This window comes from Balaenoptera ricei, chromosome 16, assembly GCF_028023285.1.
Source record: "Balaenoptera ricei isolate mBalRic1 chromosome 16, mBalRic1.hap2, whole genome shotgun sequence".
In the NCBI taxonomy this organism is placed as follows: Eukaryota; Metazoa; Chordata; class Mammalia; order Artiodactyla; family Balaenopteridae; genus Balaenoptera; species Balaenoptera ricei.
The window spans coordinates 120,003,060-120,023,103 of NC_082654.1; the positions used below are offsets into that span (position 1 = coordinate 120,003,060).

General features: G+C 34.8%; 1 protein-coding gene across 1 annotated transcript in view; it reads right to left on the minus strand.

Annotated features, from left to right (window-relative positions):
* Positions 1-20,044, minus strand: part of RTKN2 (rhotekin 2) — a 78,348-nt gene that overhangs the window by 34,617 nt on the left and 23,687 nt on the right. Inside the window, exons 4-6 of the mRNA XM_059899913.1 lie at positions 10,649-10,702; positions 9,281-9,398; positions 6,727-6,921 (exon numbers count right to left, since the gene is read on the minus strand). Of these exons, the coding sequence (XP_059755896.1) occupies positions 6,727-6,921; positions 9,281-9,398; positions 10,649-10,702 (367 nt within the window). The remainder of the gene's footprint in view (positions 1-6,726; positions 6,922-9,280; positions 9,399-10,648; positions 10,703-20,044) is intronic.

The following is a 20,044-nucleotide window of genomic DNA, read 5'->3' on the forward strand; positions in this document are numbered from 1 at the left end:
AATATCTTTAACAGTTCACAATAACTACTTAAGGTAGGCAGGGCAGATATTTCGGTCCATATTTTCAAATGATGAAACTGAAGTTCAGAGAATGTAATTGACTTGCCTGTAACTAGCAAGTGGTACACTGGAAACAGAATCCCACTATACTTTACTTACTACCTTCATACTTCCTTAAGAATTTTGAGTGCAGGAAACATGACTTACTAACGTTTAAATCCAAAGTACCACGTGACATAACTGCTGAATTATCATTTCTAAGATGATTAAATGAATGAATAAACAAAATTATACCCAATAGGTGAGTAATTCCTTAGTTATTTTTGAACACTGCATTATCTTTCACACTACCAAACCATTAACACCACTGTTCCTCAAAACATAAATAATCCACTTATTCTGCACAAGGATATTTGCTTTGTAACTTCAACCTAATTTAAAATGTAGTATAGTGGCTTATTTTTTTTAATACACATTTTTGTCCAGTAAATAATCACTCTCAATTTTACTAGTTTTCACAATTGTTTAAAATTACAATTTATACAATGAAGAATAATGTACTAAATGGTTCTCAAGGAGCATAAAATAGTTAATTCAGCTATTAGAAACACTGGGAAAATCTAGCTACAGGAATTTCAGTAAGCTAAATTCCACAAATAAAATGAGTAAATGAATCACACCAGGGAGCATGCTAAAAATTACCAAAAATGTTCACTGTCTTCTTTCAGATCAAACAATACTTTATGATGATATTTCAAGTTACTTCATTTTTAAACCATGACTAATTACAATGCCAATGCTTCCAAAATCAACAATGATCTCAGTTTTAAAACATTCTTGCCAGGATAACGTTTTCTTACTAAAACATTACTCTCATTCTTCTTAGCCAACCCTAATATTGAGTTCCCAAAAGTTTAATCAGCTACATTTTTTTTAAAACAAATAGGCCAATTGTTGTAACATTTGATGGAGCGGGGGTTCCAAAAATGTTATGAAAAAATAAATGACTACCTTAAACGGTAGTCTGAAAAAAATGCACTCTTTTGTCAGGAAGAACAGCTATATTTGGGCACATGCCATATTATTAGAGAAGATATAGTTTGCCCATTTTGGTTAAAAATTAAAAGCTATATTAGGAATCTTCTCATTGAACTAGATCACTATTAAAGAAATAAAAATTGATCCTCTTATGCATTGTGATTACTAATGCTATTCTCAAACTCCTATCAGGGTGCTGAAGTGGTCAGTTAAGGAAGTATCAGGTAAGAGTAGTCCTGGGCTATGAGTTTAACCTAGTATACTTGGCATTCACACCAGAAGCTCAAAAGAATGCTGGTATTAGAAGAATATAATTTAGTGAAATGTTATAAAAGGTTTTACCCTATCTTTTGATCAGCTTTAATGGTATAAATAAGCAAATGGCATGCAAGTTTCATGGGAAATGTTGATAAGGAAAATTGGTGTTTGGATTCAGGAATAAACCAAATAGAATGACAAATCTGAATAGGAGAATGAACACTTCAAGACAAATATGTCAGTCCCTATTACAAAGAGCTTAATAGCAATAATGTTATTCTCAAAAACACCTCTAGGCTTTGAAGAGGAGTATAGGTTAAACACAAGTTCCAACATCACTTAGAGTATCTTCTATGAAATGATAAACATTGGTTTTTCAGTTTTAAAATATCTGTCTACATTTTATAATCCTATGAAGGTTTCTAAACTGAAGTGCTTCAGCATGAATTTGAAAAAGAATTTCAGAAAAAGCACTGGTCTCAGAACAGTAAAAATAGTAACAATAATAGTAACAACTACATTTATTAAATGCTTACTACATACCAAGTTCATGAATTACCTTTTTGAATCTCATAATAATCCAATGGAGTTAGATATTATTACATTATTATTATTCCCATTTTACAGAGGGAAAAATAAAAACCCAGAGTAAATTAATCTGTCTTGGGTCACACAAATAATAAATGACAGGATAAAAAAATCAAGTATTCCCTGCCAAACAATGAAATTTTAAACTGTTTGAGAAGCCCACTCATTGTTTTTATATGCTTGAAAGGTATATAAAACCCTAAAATGTCTCTAAGGAGCCTTCTAAAAATAGATGATTATGTCTAAGCATCCTTACCTTTCATGAGAAAACTGAGGCCCAGGAAATAACGTAACTTGTTCAGGACACTACTGGTCCTGTTTTTTTTTTTTTTTTAACATCTTTATTGGAGTATAATTGCTTTACAATGGTGTGTTAGTTTCTGCTTTATAACAAAGTGAATCAGCTATACATATACATATATCCCCATATCTCCTCCCTCTTGCCTCTTCCCTATCCCACCCCTCTAGGTGGTCACAAAGCACCGAGCTGATCTCCCTGTCTATGTGGCTGCTTCCCACTAGCTATTTTACATTTGTTAGTGTATATATGTCCATGCCACTCTCTTCGTCCCAGCTTACCCTTCCCCCTCCCCGTGTGCTCAAGTCCATTCTCTACGTCTGCGTCTTTATTCCTGTCCTGCCCCTAGGTTCTTCAGAACCTTTTTTTTTAGATTCCATATATATGTGTTAGCATACGGTATTTGTTTTTCTCTTTCTGACTTACTTCACTCTGACAGACTCTAGGTGCATCCACCTCACTACAAATAACTCAATTTCGTTCCTTTTTATGGCTGAGTGATATTCCATTGTATATATGTGTCACATCTTGTTTATCCATTCACCTGTCGATGGACACTTAGGTTGCTTCCATGTCCTGGCTATTGTAAACAGAGCTGCAGTGAACATTGTGGTACATGACTCTTTTTGAATTATGGTTTTCTCAGGGTATATGCCCAGTAGTGGGATTGCTGGGTCGTATGGTAGTTCTATTTGTAGTTTTTTAAGGAACCTCCATACTGTTCTCCATAGTGGCTGTATCAATTTACATTCCCACCAACAGTGCAAGAGGGTTCCCTTTCCTCCACACCCTCTCCAGCATTTACTGTTTGTAGATATTTTGATGATCAGTGTGAAGTGATACCTCATTGTAGTTTTGACTTGTATTTCTCTAATGATTAGTGATGTTGAGCATCCTTTCATGTGTTTGTTGGCAATCTGTATATCTTCTTTGGAGAAATGTCTATTTAGGTCTTCTGCCCATTTTTGGATTGGGTTGTTTGTTTCTTTTGATATTGAGCTGCATGAGCTGCTTGTAAATTCTGGAGATTAATCCTTTGTCAGTTGCTTCAGTTGCAAATATTTTCTCCCATTCTGAGGGTTATCTTTTTGTCTTGTTTATGTTTTCCTTTGCTGTGCAAAAGCTTTTAAGTTTCATTAGGTCCCATTTGTTTATTTTTGTTTTTGTTTCCATTTCTCTAGGAGGTGGGTCAAAAAGGATCTTGCTGTGATTTATGTCATAGAGTGTTCTGCCTATGTTGGTCCTGTTTTTTTTTTTTAAGTAAAGAATTTTGCTGCTTAAAAACGTTTTAAAACTACTAAACTTGGTGATTATCTCTTTCAGTTCTAAAATCTATGCTTCAAACTAGAAATACAATTGTTCATTCAATCATCAAAAAGACAGAGTTCCATTACCTTATAGTTGAATTAAAGCATTTTCCAGCAAATACTTGATATCATCTTAATCTAGGAAAGTTTTAAGATGGTCTTAATTCTAAAGGAAGAAAATTAAAGGGTCTCCCTTCCTCCTTTTTAACGACATTTATATTAGCAAAGATTTACATCTTCTATGCCTTCTTTCTTTCAGTGGATGGGACCCATTCAACAATCATGAAATCAATTTAATGATTCATAAACGGAATTAAAAGAAACTGAAAATAACTAGAATAAAAAAAGTCAAGTGACTATACTATAAATAGCAAGGGCTAAGTATTGCTTCACGAAATCTGTCTGCTTATGTTACTGTGCATTCAGTAATAATTTAAATGTATTTCTTACTGTGGGTCTCAATCAAAATAAACTGAAAGCCACAATGCTAGAGTCCCAAGTCACTTTCACATGTAATATATCTGATATGAAGAGTTATTTAGTTACATTTTTTTTTTTTTAGCACACGGTTCCTTTTTTTTTCTTTTTTTTTTAAATTTTTTTTTTTTTTTTTTTAAACAATCACTTTTGATATTTATTTATTTATTTATGGCTGTGTTGGGTCTTCATTTCTGTGCAAGGGCTTTCTCTAGTTGTGGCAAGCGGGGGCCACTCTTCATCGCAGTGCGCGGGCCTCTCACTATCGCGGCCTCTCTTGTTGCGGAGCACAGGCTCCAGACGCGCAGGCTCAGTATTTGTGGCTCACGGGCCCAGTTGCTCCGCGGCATGTGGGATCTTCCCAGACCAGGGCTCGAGCCCGTGTCCCCTGCATTGGCAGGCAGATTCTCAACCACTGTGCCACCAGGGAAGCCCTAGTTACATTTTGATGATTGATATTTCCAGGATCTACACCTGAAATATTTTGCTTTTTGTAATTACAGTAAAATTACTTACATGCTGAAGAGCCAACCCTACCAAGACATGAAAAGAAATTCTAGGAATGCAGCCTGTACAACAGTTTTCCCAAGAAACATAAAGATAAAAATACTTGTAAAGAAACAAACACAGTGTTTAAAGAAAGTATCTGAAAGAAACCAGGGCTCCTTGAAGAGATGGTGATTCCAAGTGTGGGCAGAAAAACAAAAGATGAACATGGAACATGTTCCCTGGCCAGAAAGCAAAGAAGCTAATCAGAGATTAGGTTGTGTCAAAAGGACGCAGAGTCAGCTTAAAGGTTTTCCACTGATCAAAGATGGGACAAACTGGCTTCAAAGAGAATAACTGTAATAGACTGAAACACAAATATATAAAAATACAAGAGTTCAAATAAAACACTGATCACTTCCATGCTAGAACATCAACTTATTATTCTAAAATTGGGGAAATAAAAGAACCAAGTATTTTTTTCCTCCTTATCCTCCACCAACTTTTTTGCATTTATATCCAGAGAGTTAACGAAAGAAAGTTCTTCTTTGAGAGAATTCTAGGTTTAAAAATAAATGCAGAACTTCCCTGGTGGCGCAGTGGTTAAGAATCCGCCTGCCAATGCAGGAGACATGGGTTAGAGCCCTGGTCCGGGAAGATCCCACATGCCGTGGAGCAACTAAGCCCACGCGCCACAACTACTGAGCCTGTGCTCTAGAGCCCACGAGCCACAACTACTGAAGCGCGCGCACCTAGAGCCCGTGCTCCGCAACAAGAGAAGCCACCGCAATGAGAAGCCCATGCACCGCAACGAAGAGTAGCCCCTGCTCTCTGCAACTAGAGAAAGCCTGTGCGCAACAACAAAGACCCAGCGCAGCCAAAAATAAATAAATAAATAATTTTTTTAAAAAAAGAGAGAAAAGAATCAAGATAAAATATAAATAAATAAATAAATAAAGGACAAATTTAGAAAGTCACCAAATTATAACCCCTAATGATATAATGAATGACCTGCAATGACCTGCAATAGCTGCTAACACCGTTAGATAAAAGATTGATAGGGAATTTTATAATGGATGGATCAGGCTGACAACACCTGAACCCACTGATCAGTTTTAACATGAGTAAAAGTGAGACAAGACCTCCAAATGGGATACAGTAGAAAGTACACTGTCCTAAAAGAGAACCTGAAACTAATCAGTCCTCTAGATCTGACTACAAGTTGTAGGAAACACAGGGGATAGAAAAAGATGTTTAAAAAGACCACAAAGATGTAATCAGATAAATTCAAAATATGGGAAATCTGAAAGATCTGGCTTCTTCAATAAATAATGGCAAGGAAAAAAGTAGATGGGAAATTGTTAAAGATTAAAAGAAACTTAAAAGACTCACCTAAATGCAATGTTGTAGACCTTGTTTGCATCTTGACTTGCACAGATCAGAAGAGAACTTCCTCAGAATTGGGGCAATTTGAACACAGACTGGACATCAGATGATATTCAGAACTTATTTTTTATTTTGTTAGATGTGATAATGGTAATGTGGTTTTGTTATAAAGAAATAAAATATTTTAAAAAATCTTTAAGACTAATGCATGACATATGCAGAAATCCAATTAGTAGACTGATATGTAGCAAACACCTTAACATGTAGATAGTCCCTTTTCAAGAAATATAATTCATCTTTCTGCTAGATACTGGAATTCCAAATCACTAAAAGCACACTGTCACCCAACTTTCTACTTTCTTTTTTTTAATTAATTAATTTATTTATTTATTTTTGGCTGCATTGGGTCTTCGTTGCTGCACGCGGGCTTTCTCTAGTTGCGGCGAGCAGGGGCTACTCCTTGTTGCGGTGAGGGGGCTTCTCATTGCGGTGGCTTCTCTTGCTTCAGAGCACAGGTTCTAGATGCACGGGCTTCAGTAGTTTTGGCTTGTGGGCTCTAAAGCGCAGCCTCAGTAGTTGTGGCACATGGGCTTAGTTGCTCCGCGGCATGTGGGATCTTCCCGGGACCAGAGCTCGAACCCGTGTTCCCTGCATTGGCAGGCAGATTCTTAACCACTGCACCACCAGGGAAGCCCCAACTTTCTACGTTCAAAGGAAGGTATTAAGGATAACTCAGCTGGGTAAATGTCAGACAACCAAGTTATATTCCTGCCTCAGGATGTTTTTTCCCATTTAAAATGTAAAGATATTCTCCATATACAATACTTTAAAATGTCACAAATACATAATTATACTGTATCGCTGTAAATATCGTATTAGAAAACTTACTAAATAGCAGAACTGAAGGACAAGCACATTTCATGATCTTCTTGAAGCACTGAACTTATTTTCTTCCCTGTAGCTTTGCTTATAGAGGTCTTCAGTTTCTTAGCTAATTTTTTTGGTGTGTTGGTTATAGAAGAGTCTTCTGTACAGCAACTATATACTTCCACCTTTATCTGAAAGTCTGGCCCTGCTTCATTACTAAAAACAAAGACAATCATAATGTTAGAAATTTAACTCAGTAGAAAATAAAATAACATCCTGTGATGTTTTCATAACATTTAAAAGCAGCATTTGGAACAGGATTATGTTAATCTATGTTAATGAGATAGAATATCCCTGTGTTTATTTAGTATCTAAATGACCTGAGAGAGTCACTGCAACTTCTAGAGCTTCCAGCTTCTAAAGTAGGGCAATCTTAACTCAATTTAACCAATATTTACGGGCAAATTATTTAAAGGAAAAGAATAAAATGCCCTGGTCATTTTGTTGCCAATGCTATTTCTCCTTTTCATTCCTATAATATAGCTGTTTTTAAGGTATTTACATTATATGTATGATTTCCTGAAATCACGATTCCTCCAAAGGAAAAAGATTTGAAAACGAAAAATGCAAAGAAAATTAAAAGAAACAGAAGGTTTCTTCTGCTGAAACCTTTAGTTTTCATGCCTTTTTCACGAAGAGTCACAGTCCACTCAGCACCGTGCCCCTCCTCCCCACTCCACCTTTGTACCTAATAGCTCTAAAATAACATTCCACTATTTAGTTGTACAGGAGAAAACAAACAAAAAAAATGAATATAAAGAGAGATATTTCAAGGCGTGAACTCCTTGAGGGGGAGTGATGTCTTGGTAATCTTTGTATTCTTAATCTAGCATAAAAGATATTCAGTATGTATTTATTAAACCAATATGTAGAAAATCTGCAATGCCAAGATTGGCTTTGCTCTTTCTCAGACACAGTGAACTATCTTTACTATAAACGATTGTGGTGATGTTACTAACAGTAAAATATACTTCAAATTGCAAAGGAGGTCCATCAGCAGTAGATGTTGTCTGTAGAGGACAATCCATCAGCCTCAGAGATTTTAAAAATGCAGCATAGACTTTTTAAGATTTAAATAGCCAAACTATAGTTTGAATAAATCCAAGGAATAACTTCCAAATATTTTTATAGTTTATTACTTGGCAACTCTGAAACATACAGTACTCCTGGTAATGACTAACAAATGTCAATATTTAGAGAAAAACCAGAGATTCATAAATATTGAATACTTATTAAAACAATCATAACAAAAAGCACATTTTAAAATAACATTTAGAACATCTGTGAGCAGTTATTTTTAGAACAATTTAAAATATTTACAGAATTTAAAAAAAATTATAAATCATGAGTTGTCTTCCCAAGTAACTTGCATTGTTCTTTCTGTGAAAAAAATTATGATTTTTGTCTTTGTGGTAAAAACAAACAATAGCAAAGTGATGTGAAGAAAAGAGTCCATTAACAGGATGATTTTGGCAGGAAAAGATGCACAAGTAATAGTTGATAATGGAAATAAGTATATTTAGATACATAATAAATATTTATTTTTAAGTCTCAATTATGTAAACATTTGGCAATATTTGGGGCATCCTAAATAAATTCCTTTGGTTCAATAGAGCTTATAAGATGGCCTGCACTACTGCTGATAACTCAGAAAAATGTATTATATTTTTCTGTGCTGTACAATTACTTATGGGACACTGAACCAAAGCCACAAAACATGGTTTGCAATAGTTTTTTTAATGCTACATGAGTGGCAAAACTAGTACTTTCAATCTCAACTGTATATAGTTCCATAGCTAAAGATGGAAAAAACATATATATTTATTTTAATAGCTAAGTAGTTATTAATATTTGGATACAAAGATACTGTCTTTGAAACCCTGTAAGAAATACAAATCACATACTGATTTAGGCCAATAGAAAAAAAGGCCAGGAAAAACTTATGTTAGTTAAAAATGATTTCTATGGCTACCTGAGGAGTTCTTTCTGGTTCTATATTATGACCACAATAAAATGAGCCTGTAAAAGAGCAGGGGCAATAAAAACAGCCCTGAGGATCAACTAATGTTTTATTGTTTTGGAGTGAAAACATGAAAGAAGTGCACCATAAGACAAAGAACATCTCAAAATTTTACTAAAGTACTTTGCCTATGGTACATATTTCAGAACTGTCTTATAAAGTTGTTATACTATTTTGGTATTTCTGTAACCAAATCTCCTATATGAGATGTAAGAACCTCTTTTATGCCCAAATTCACTCTACATAAAATAATGTTATAATGAGATTCCATTGTATTCATAGTGTTACTACTAATATTACATGATTTCCACTGTATTTTATAATGGAAAAATCTCAAATGCAGAAATGGGCTTATTTTGAATAATACAATGTTCAAGATCAATTTAAACATTTAAAGATTTTAATGCTTCAAAAATAATCCAATAAATTTGCCTTCCTTTGAAAAAGGTAGAATTTTAGATTATTTTCATTCAATGAAGATTAAAAAATACTTACAATATGGTCACATTTTCAAAACATATATCTGTGATTGTTTTATCCACAATCACCATGTCAGTATCAAAAACTTCAGCTCCCATTTTGAATAAACAAAAAATGGCATAGTGCTGTGATCCTAGAGAAGAAAAACAACATAACACTATGATTCATGTGATGAATCATGCCTATATTATGTTAAAATCTGCTTGAAAATGAAAATAATTAGCCTAAATATTTGCTAATATTCTTATTTTCATACATTGTACACTGTAATCGTTTAACTTTTTATAGAGACTGTTTTGCCAATATATATTAATAGCTTGCCCAACTAAAGCACAACAATTAAAGTAGGGAGTATCAAAAAATAAAGTTAAAAATATAGGCCTCTCAGCAGCTTAAAGTAACCACCAAACTCAAAAATTTTATTCCTAGAAAACTCTTTAAGCTTTAATTAATAGCAAATTTATTATTTTATGTATATACTATTACCCCTGTCATTTGGTTTCCAAGTATATTTTAAGAAAAATAAGTTTTCTATTATGAGAGGTTAGGAGCAAGCACGTTAACAGCAAAACATTTTCCACCAAACTGAAAGGGAGGAAACCACAAAAACAATAAAAAGTAGACATGTGAACACAAAAACCATAGCTGCTGGGCCTTCTAATTTGATGATGTTTTTAAAAAGTATTAGGTGATTAAAGGACTGAAACCTCATTACTGAGAAAATGTACCTCTTCAGAAAAACTTAACTCTCTACTGTAATCAGAAAGATGTACTTAATACCTGCATGTATTCCTTTGTAAAGTAATTTATATTTCCTAATTGAATAACAAATATACTAACCTGATTTTGAATTTTTCATATAAAACTAATTGTGCCCAGTGTGGTTCAGTTTTTAAAGTATGAGGAACAAAGCTATCACAATAGACAAGAAAGATAAAGGATTATCATATCTTTTCTGCTTTGCCTCTAACAGCTAGAAATCATTTGAGGTTAATTTCCATGACCCACAATGCATGGATTTGTTAAGACTATATGAAGCAATAAAATGCTGAAGGGGAAAACAATCAGATCAAGCTAAAAATCTTTTCCTCTTACATCCTGTTAAATAATCTGAAGTAAGAAAAAGCAGAAAGATCTCCAAGATCTCTGGTCAAATAATGTTGCCTTTACCATGACTCCTTAAATATTTCCTTTTATTGCACAATTCCCTTCTCTATTACCTGTTACTCACCATCCTTGCACAGGTTCCTATCAACAAGATTCTGCTTATTCTGTCAAATGACATCCATTTATTTCAGTGGGGAAGCAGTTTTTTCTCCTAATAATCTCAAATTTACTACATATTACAGAAAATATTTCAATTACAATTAAAATCATACATACGTTCTTTATTGCTGAAGTGATCAGAGTCTTTCCACATTAGTGGTATACGAATATCTATAGAGGAGGGGGAAAAGAAATGACAGGTAATAATTTTGGTAAATTTCATTTCTTAGAGTGAAATAAACCTCTGAATTCCATAATGGATTCTGACCATTAAAGCCAATATTTATTTATTATTTAAATATTCAAACACAATAATGTTTTCTCTTAAAAACAGCTTAGACTAGGAATATAAAATCTGTTATATTTATTTTACGAAAAAACCCCACCAACTACTACTCAAGAAATTAATTAAGACAGGTCTGTAATAAGCTTATGCCATAAAATTTTCTTTTCATGATTTATGTTTTTGAAATAGGTGAAATTTGGGTAACCTAGTGCTCAATTTCTATTTTGGGTAAGCAGTAGCAGCAAATGTAGTTAAATACATTTCAAAATCATAGAATAGTAGAGGTAGAAATGACTTTAGAACTTCTGTCCACTATGCAAACTTTAAAGATGAAGAAAATTAAGTTGTCTAAGATTGACTTGTCTGAGATCATTGGTTTCTGGGAGAGACCCAGCTCTTGACAAACAAATCCAAGATCTCTCCATTAAGAAGATTTAACTTGTCTACAAAAGAATTTGCAGATCTTTGTATATTCATGTTACAAACTGTAGCATTTTCCTTAAGAAAACTAAAAAGAGGAATGTATTACTTCTTTCAGGCCAAGAAAAGGGCCTACGTTCTAAAAGTGAGCTAAACATATTTCTCTCATTCACACATTCTTCAAACTCCAAAGTGACTGTGTTAACAATCTTTATTCCGGAAATTAATCTAGAGCTTTGACACAGTCAAAATTTTGCCTTCCTAGTTTTCTCCATTCTTCCCTTTACTTTTAATACTAGGTTAACATTATGTAGTAACAATTTTCCTCTGACATTCTTATGCTATCTGCATAGTTTCAAAGTTAGAGGATTAAGGTATTACCAAATAGATTAAGATGTGTGATTACAGCATAACACAGCACAGTAGAAATCTCAATGATAAAGTGAAGTTAGTTTTAATTTTTAATTTTGTACTCAGTACAAAAACGATATCAAACCTTTCTGGAAAATTTCTGTTTAAGACATTTCCTTATTACACTTAGGAAGTTTATTTGCATATTTTTCATACCTATTAATTATGCCACTTTCAAATAATTATAAATCTTTCTGAACATAAGCTATTTGGCTACCTTTATGATGTGCTTCACTTTTAGATCCCATGATCTTTTGTCTACATTTTTATTTGTTTAGAATTCTAAGGTTCTTAGTGCCTATTTCCAATTTCCTTTCTAGAACATCTTTGTATTACTCCATCCCTACCCTGCCCAACCAGGTAGAAATATATGAGTGCTCTTCCCACTGCTGCCTCAGCACTTTTGATAAAAATATGACTTATTGAGCTCTCCCCATGTGCCAAGCTAAACACTTTACATACATTTCATCCAACAATAATTTTTAAAATATATTTACTAATTTATGGTTGTGTTTTCATTGTCATTTGTCTCAAAGTATTTTTTAATTCCCTCTTCGATTTCATCACCGACCCATTGGTTTTTTAGTACCATGTTGTTTAGTCTCCATGTAATTGTTTTTTCTTGTTTCTCTTTGTGTGGTTTATTTTCAGTTTCATGCCGTTGTACACAGAAAAGATGCTTGAAAAACTTTCTATCCTCTTAAATTTGCTGAGGCTTGTTTTGTGTCCTAGTATGTGGGTCTATCCTAGAGAGTGTTCCATGTGCACTTGAAAAGAATGTATATTCTGGATTTTTTGGATATAATGTCCTGAAAATATCAATTAAGTTTAAATGACTGTCAAAATACAACCATTCAAAATCTGTGGCATGCAGCAAAGGCAGTCCTGAGAGGGAAGTTCATAGCAATACAGGCCTTCCTCAAAAAACAAGAAAAATCTCAAATAAACAACCTAACCTACCACCTGAAAGAATTAGGGAAAAAAAGAACAAACTAAACCTAAAGTCAGCAGAAGGAAGAAAACAATAAAGATCAAAGAGGAAATAAATAAAATAGAGATTTAAAAACTATTTTAAAAAACCAATAAAAACAAGAGCTGGTTTTTTGCAAGGGTAAACAAAATGGACAAACCTCTAGACAGGCTAGAAGAGAGAGGACCCAAATAAACAAAATGAGAAATGAAAGAGGAGAAGTAAGAATGGATACTGCAGAAATACAAAAAACCATAAGAGAACACTATGAACAATTATATGCCAACAAACTGAACAACCTAAAAGAAATGGACAAGTTTCTAAAAACATACAGCCCACCAAAATTGAATCAAGAATCAAGAAGAAATGGATAATTTGAACAGACCAATCACTAGAAGTGAAATAGAGTCTCCAAAAAAAACCAAAAACAAAAACAAAAACTCCAGGGGCTTCCCTGGTGGTACAGTGGTTGAGAATCCGCCTGCCAACGCAGGGGACACGGGTTCAAGCCCTGGTCCGGGAAGATCCAACATGCTGCGGAGCAACTAAGCCCGTGCGCCACAACTACTGAACCTGTGCTCTACAGCCCACAAGCCACAACTACTGAGCCTGTGTGCCACAACTACTGAAGCCCACATGCCTAGAGCCCGTGTTCCGTGACAAGAGAAGCCACCGCAATGAGAAGCCTGCGCACCACAACGAAGAGTAGCCCCCGCTGGCCTCAACTAGAGAAAGCCTGCGCCCAGCAACAAAGACCCAACGCAGCCAAAAATTTAACAAAAAAATAATTAATTAAACAAACAAACAAGAAAACAAAAACTCCCTGCAAAACAAAGTCCAGGACTGGATGGCTTCACTGTGGAATTCTACCAAACATACAAAGAACTCAGACCAATCCTTCTCAAACTATACCAAAACACTGAAGAGGAGGGAACACTCCCAAAGTTATTCTATGAAGCCACCATCACCCTGATACCAAAATCAGACAAAAGCACTACCAAAAAAGAAAATTACAGGCCAATATCTTTGATGAATACAGATGCAAAAATTCTCAACAAAATATTAGCAAACCAAATCCAACAACACATAAAAAAGATCATATGCCATGATCAAGTTGGATTTATCCCAGGGTCACAAGGATGGTTCAACATATGCAAATCAATCAATGTGATACACCACATCAACAAAAGAAAGGACAAAAACCACATGATTATCTCAATCATGCAAAAACAGCACTTGATAAAATTCAACATCCATTCATGATAAAAACTCTTACCAAAGTGAGTATAGAGGGAACATATCTCAACATAATAAAAGCTATTTATGGCAAACCTACAGCTGACATAATACTCAATGGTGAGAAGTTGAAAGCCTTCTCACTAAATTCTGGAACAAGACAAGGATGCCCAATCTAACCACTTTTTTTTTTTTTTTTGGTCGCACCACATAGTTTGTGGGATCTTAGTTCCCCAACCAGGGACTGAACCCAGGCCCACGGCAGTGAAAGCACAAAGTCTTAACCACTGGACCACCAGGGAATTCCTTCACCACTTCTATTCAACGTAGCATTGGAAGTCTAGCCACAGCAATCAAACAAGAAAAAAAGAAATAAAATGTATCCAAATTGGAAGGCAATAGGTTACATTGTCATTATATGCAGACGACATGATAGTACATAGAAAGAACCCTAAAGACTCCACACAAAAACTATTAGAACTGATAAACAAATTCAGCAAGGTAGCAGGATACAAGATTAACATACAGAAATCTGTTGCATTTATTTATGATAACAATGAAATACCAGAAAGGGAAAGTTAAAAAAAAAATCACTTTTAAAATCACATCAAAAAAATAAAATGTTTAGGAATAAACCTGACCAAGGAGGTGACATATGCTGAGAACTATAAAAACACTGATAAAGGAAATTAAAGATGATTTAAAGAAATGGAAAGATATACCATGCTCTTGGATTGGAAGAATTAATATTGTTAAAATGGCCATACTACCCAAAGCAATCTACAGAATTAATGCAATCCCTGTCACATTAACCCCTGTCACTTTATACCAAACTTGAATAATCCTAAAATTTATACAGAACCATAAAAGACCCAGAATTGCCAAAGCAATCCTGAGGAAAAAGAACAAAGCTAGAGGCATAATTCTCCCAGACTTCAGACAATACCTCAAAGCTACAGTAATCAAAACAGCGTGGACTGGCACAAAAACAGACATATGGATCAACAGAACAGAAAAAAGAGCCCAGAAATAAACCCACACACAAATGGTCAATTAATTGTCAACAAAGGAGGCAAGAATATACAATGGAAAAAAGACAATCTCTTTGGCAAGTGATGTTGGGAAAGCTGGACAGCTACATGTAAATCAGTGAAGTTAGAACACTCCCTCAACACCATACACAAAAACTCAAAATGGCTTAAAGACTTAAATATAAAACAGGATACCATAAAACTCCTAGAAGAGACCACAGGCAAAACATTCTCTGACATAAATCATACCAATGTTTTCTTAGGTCAGCCTCCCAAGGCAATAGAAATAAAAGCAAAAACAAACAAATGGGACCTAATCAAACTTAAAAGCTTTTGCACAGCAAAGGAAATCATAAACGAAGCGAAAAGACAATCTACGGACTGGGAGAAAGTATTGATATTTGTAAACGATGAGATCCACGAGGCCTTAATTTCCAAAACATATAAACAGCTCATACAACTCAGTAACAAAAAAAACAAACAAGTCAATCAAAAAATGGGCAGTGGGGCTTCCCTGGTGGCACAGTGGTTAAGAATCCGCCTGCCAATGCAGGGGACACGGGTTCGAGCCCTGGTCCGGGAAGATCCCACATGCCGCGGAGCAACTAAGCCCGTGCGCCACAACTACTGAGCCTGCACTCTAGAGCCCACGAGGCACAACTACTGAGCCTGCGCTCTAGAGCCCGCGAGTCACAACTACTGAAGCCCACGTGCCTAGAGTCCGTGCTCCGCAACAAGAGAAGCCACTGCAGTGGGAAGCCCGCGCACCGCAACGAAGAGTAGCCCCCACTCACCGCAAGTAGAGAAAGCCCGTGCACAGCAACAAAGACTCAACGCAGCCAAAAATAATAAATAAATTAAATAAATAAATTTAAAAAAAAAAAAAAAAGGGCAGAAATCCTAAATAGACATTTCTCCAAAGAAGACATACAGATGGCCAACAGGCACATAAAGATGCTCAACATCACTATTTTTTAGAGAAATGCAAATCAAAACTACAAAAATTACCTGACCAGTGAGGTACCATCTCATGCTGGTCAGGATGGCCATCATTAAAAAGTCTACAAATAACAAATGCTGGAGCGGGTATGGAAAAAAGGGAACCCTCCTACACTGTTGGTGGGAATGTAAATTGGTGCAGCCACTGTGGAGAACAGTATGGAAGTTCCTCAAAAAGCTAAAAATAGAGTTGCCATGTGATCCAGCAATCCCACCCCAGGCATATATCCGGATGAAACCATAATTTGAAAAAATACATGCACACCTATGTTCATAGCAGCACTATTTACAACAGCCAAGACATGGAAGCAACCTAAATGTCCATTGAGAGATGAATGAATAAAAAAGATGTGGTACATAAATACAATGGAATACTACTCTACCATAAAAAATGAAATAATGCCATTTGCAGCAATATGAATGGACCTAGATATTATCATACTGTGAGGCAAGTCAGAAAGAGAAAGACAAACACCACATGGTATCATTTATATGTGGGATCTAAAATTGACACGAACTTATTTACAAAACAGAAATAGACTCACAGACATAGAGAACAAACTTACGGTTACCAAAGGGGAAAGGGGGTGGGCGAGGGATAAATTAGGAGTTTGGGATTAGCAGATACAAGCTACTATATATAAAATAACAGGTCCTACTGTTTAGCACAGGGAACTATATTCATATCTTGTAATAACCTATAATAGAGAAGAATATGAAATAGAATATATATACATACACACACATATATGTATAACTGAATCACTTTGCTGTATGCCAGAAAGTAACACAACATTGTAAACTGACTGTACTTCAATTAAATATACATATATTTACTAATTTAATAGTCAAGTGACAGGATTTGTTTACATTTGCATTTTCTTTCCTTTTTTAAAAATATTTATTTATTTATTTGGCTGCACTGGATCTTAGTTGCAGCATGCGGGATCTTCATTGCTGCATGTGGGATCTTTAGTTGTGGCATGTGGGATCTAGTTCCCTGACCAGGGATCAAAGGCAGGCCCCCTGTATTGGGAACATGGAGTCTTAGCCACTGGACATTTGCATTTTCTTGACTAAGAAAAATGTTAATAAACTTACTGGCCAGTTCAGTAAATATGTTTGTATCCATGGCCCATTTTTCTTTTTCTTTTTAAAAACATATTTATGGTTTGTACTTTTAAAAATTAATTATTTAGGGACTTCTCTGGTGGCGCAGTGATTAAGAATCTGCCTGCAGAGGCAGGGGACATGGGTTGGAGCCCTGGTCTAGGAAGATCCCACATGCCGTAGAGCAACTAAGCCCAGGCGCCACAACTACTGAGCCTGCACTCTAGAGCCTGTGAGCCACAACTACTGAGCCCGTGCTCTAGAGCCTGTGAACCACAACTACTGAGCCTGTGTGCCACAACTACTGAAGCCCGTGAGCCTAGAGCCCATGCTCTGCAACAAGAGAAGCCACTGCAATGAGAAGCCCATGCACGGCAACAACAAATAACCCCCGCTCGCCGCAACTAAAGAAAACCCACGCGGCAATGAAGACCCAATGCAGCCCAAATAAATGAATAAATGAATGAATGAATGAATCTTAAAAAATTAATTATTTAATCTTTGTAAGATTTTTGAGTATGTGAGGTAAACATATAAATATTCTTCTTATAAAAACAGTTCCAGCTCCATTTATATATTTAATAGGCCTTCTCTTCTTCACTGATTGAATGATGCCATCTTTATCATATATGCCATTCTGAGTAAGTGTCCTTTCCTTGGCTATATGCTTTATAGATCTAATTGAATCGTTATCTATCCTGATACCAATACCATACCATCATAACCATTGAAACTTTATAATATACTTTACCATCTGTTAGAAATATATCCTTCCAAAAACATCTTATTCTCTCTTGCTAATTTTTTTAAGTAAATCTTAGAAATAATGTGTCAAAATTCCCCCTCCAATGTTTTATTAGAACTCTAGTATCCAAAGTAACTTGGGAACTGTTAACTTTACAATACACTATTTACATAGAGTAGCGTAATACAGTTACCCTTATATTTTTATTAAGGTTATTCATGGGGTATTTAATGTTTTTGTTTTTTGCTGCTTTTATTGTAACTAGTTCTTGCTGGTGTTGAGAGCAGCTACAACTTTTTATGTATATATCTTGAATCTAGACACTTTTACTGAATTCTTTATTAATTCAAACAATGTTTCAGTAAATTTCCTTATATTTTCTAGGTCTGCAATCTATTATCTTCAAATAGTACTCAATTTATCTATTTCTTTTCAGTAGTTTCATCTTTCATTCTTACTATTTTAGCTAAAATTTCTAAAACTCTGTTGTAATATTAATATAATAGACATTGCTATTTTGTTCTTGATTTTAATGGGATCACCTTTATTGTTTTATAATTATGACTTGGCTGATGTCCTGTCAAAGGGCCTGCTTCTTGCTTGACCAGAATTGCTGACTCACTGCATTTCACAACTGTTCTTTTTCACAACTATTCTTTTTCTAGTAGGGTGGTATTAACTATTTACACTATCTTGGAAGGAACATGGACCCTTACTTCCTTTGCTGTACAACCATGGCCTATTGGTCAGTCTTGCCCTTTCCCATGCCTAGCTATGTCAGATCCTCAAGAGGAGAAGATGGACATTTCTTATCTATTTCCCAGGTGGTCATGTACTGTTTAGATGGCAAAAGATGTGTAACTCATTAGCTAAATTTTAAAATTCAGTCTCAAAGAGTAGAAATTCCTTCCAGCTTCTTGCAAATGGTTGACTCAGTTTTAATTTACAGTACTCTTACCTTTGTCTTTTTTAAAATGTCTTAATTGACACTTTAATGGTAAAGTGAAAGAGCCATAATAGGATAGCTAACTTGATGCTATCAGGTCCTAGAAGTCTATCATTTTCAAAAGCGAAAACCGAGGTACTTTGTGAACTGATTTGGCTTTAGTCATCGAATTAGTAGTTAGCGAATAGGCTGAGACAATTACCATATGCAATTATTTGGTGTTGAGCAGAAACAATCGGGATAAACCTCAATTATTCTTTTTACTTTTATAAAGATCTGGCCAGTGAGTGGTGAAGCTAGAAGTAGAAATCCCAGGTATCTCCTGGGAATCAACGTAATCTCAGAAACATTATAAAACTTTGTTGCAAATATTCATTTTGATCAAAACAAAAGTCACGTTTTCATTCCCATGTCAAAAGAAAATGGATTTATAAAGGTGAATTAGTTTTTAATGTTCTTTGTTTTTATCTTTCGCAAACATTACAGACAAGATATAATTAAGTCTAAGCAAAGATGTAAAGAAATTACCTATGTATCCCATTTTCTGAGAATTTTGGCTCCTTAATTTAATTTAAAATTATCTTTTAAAAAGAAGAAACACATGCAGAAATAAGTTTAATTTCTATACTCGAGTATTTATGGTCAAGAAAATAGTTTTTTCTCTACTTTAAATGCTTTTATTTAAACACTCTTCTAAATGGAGAGTTAATGCTAATTTCATGATTCCTGCAGTCAATAAACTATTATGAAATGACAGTAGAGGCTAACTTTATCATGGCATTCAGTCTTCAACAGCAATTTATCTCATTTGTGTACTGAGTGGCACTACATCAGAAGCAAGGAATGGAGGATTATGTTTAAGTATTTTTAGAAAATCCCCTTTAAAGATCTATAATATTTTGTTTTTTCACATTAAAATGTATTGAACATAGTGAACAACTAATATGTAAAAGTGCTATGTTTGGCATCAAAAGGATAAATAAGATATAAAACATGTTTTATTCCATTCATAATTGGAAAGATGAAAACAAATATAAATAACATAAAACAAGCAATGGATTTTTATATATAGCTCAGTTATTTTTCTGAAGAATTTTTGCTGAGGGTAATCCCTCTGGTTTAGGACAATTATGTCATATGTAAAATTCAGGTATATCCTTCCTGTAGGAGAATTTTTAACATGAAGACATTTTTAAAAACAGTTCCTTGGGAAAAAAACAACAACCAAACAGTTCCTTGGGTAAGAGGGCCTGAAATACAGCAGCAGGCTCCCTGGAGCTAAGAGAACAAGGCTTTTAGCCAATGAAACAAACTAGTTATTACTTAAGGACCGCTGGAGGTCTGTTGTTTCCAAAGCGT